Raw genomic sequence first — 1,436 nt, 5'->3', positions numbered from 1 at the left:
TGAGTTTTCAGGTATGAAATCCAGCTGAAGCTTTCTCCACTTTGGGTATAGAACTTCTGTCCCCTCAACATGAGGACTGTAGTGCTGACTATAAATGAGTGATCTCTGTCCTTCTTTCATGACACAGAACGTGTTTTGTATTCTCCAAATTCTCCTATGAGCCACAGCATTCCTCTCTGAATAAAGGACTTCTCATAACTTTTCACTGAATCATTTCCCAAGGAAAAATTATTGGTATTCCTCAAGAGGTGTTAGTCTCCTAAATACTGGTCTAGTGGTTATTTCATCACTGAGTTTTCTTGTGCACACCATGCTTGGAGCTTGGCTGAATAAATGTTCATAGCAATTACAGACCTAGGGTTCTCCCAAGTGGGGTTTGCTCACATTGTTTACCATGAATTATAAATGAAAGCATTCCCAGTGACTGCAGACTGAGGGGTTCTCCCCTGTGTGAATTTTCTAGTATGAAGCTGAGAGCTGTTGCTGCAGACTTCTGCATTCTTTATTCTTCCAGTGTGAGTTCTCCCATGTCACCTATGGTCAGACGAGTGGCTGAAGGCTTTGCCAGAGAGATTCCATACAACTGGATTATCTTCCATCTACATTTGCACATGGAAGATGAGTAAGGATGACTGCAGGACCTTCCACATTGATCACAGATAGTGTTTCCTTAATGTGCGAGTCCTTGCTGTTTTTTAATGTTAAAACTATGATTGAGTTTTCTTCTATATTCATTACTTATACCACCATGTCATCTCAGGTCAGAATATTTACTGAAGGCATTCATAATTTTCTCTCCATTGTGGGTTCCTTCATGTCGTCTAAGGGCAGAACACTGACTGAAGGCTTTCCCACACAGATGACATCCATAAGGTTTCTCTCCTGTGTGAGTTCTCTCATGTCGTCTCAGGGCAGAACATTTACTGAAGGCTTTCCCACACTGACAACACTCATACGGTTGTTCTCCAGTGTGTGTCCTTTGGTGCTGTCTGAGGTTAGACGACTGACTGAAGGCTTTCCCACATATATGACATTCATAAGGTTTCTCTCCGGTATGAGTGAGACTATGTTTTCTAAGGTCAGAGCTCTGAATAAAAGCATTCCCACAGATGTGGCATTCGTACGGTTTCTCTCCAGTGTGAGTCATCTCATGTCTTCTAAGGCTAGAACAATTACTGAAGGTTTTCCCACATAGATGGCACTCATATGATTTAACTCTGGTGTAAAGTTGCTTATGTTGATTAACATATGACTGGTCACTAAAGGGTTTTTGATATTGTTTGCTGATACAGGGTTTCTTTTCCATATGAGTTAACACATGTTGAGTCACTGTGGAGCTATGAGTGAAATCTCCCAAATCATTATATTCATAGGGATCCTCTTGAGTGTGAAATTTCTGCTTTGGGGAAAAAGATGAAAGGCTGTTAATTGATTTG

At 40.9% G+C, this 1,436-nt stretch overlaps 1 protein-coding gene across 1 annotated transcript; it reads right to left on the bottom strand.

The window, feature by feature from the left end:
- Positions 1-501: 501 nt before the first annotated feature.
- LOC106728189 (zinc finger protein 596-like) lies at positions 502-1,405 on the bottom strand (the record flags this gene model as incomplete). The annotated part of the gene is made up of 1 exon (XM_014549575.1): positions 502-1,405. A coding segment is annotated over one exon (654 nt), but the record flags the coding sequence as incomplete, so codon positions are not given.
- Positions 1,406-1,436: the final 31 nt, after the last annotated feature.

The sequence above is a fragment of the Myotis brandtii genome, unplaced genomic scaffold (genome assembly GCF_000412655.1).
Source record: "Myotis brandtii unplaced genomic scaffold, ASM41265v1 C42415750, whole genome shotgun sequence".
NCBI classification, from domain to species: Eukaryota; Metazoa; Chordata; class Mammalia; order Chiroptera; family Vespertilionidae; genus Myotis; species Myotis brandtii.
Note: the sequence above shows the minus strand (reverse complement) of the source record. Positions and strands in the feature narration are given on the sequence as shown.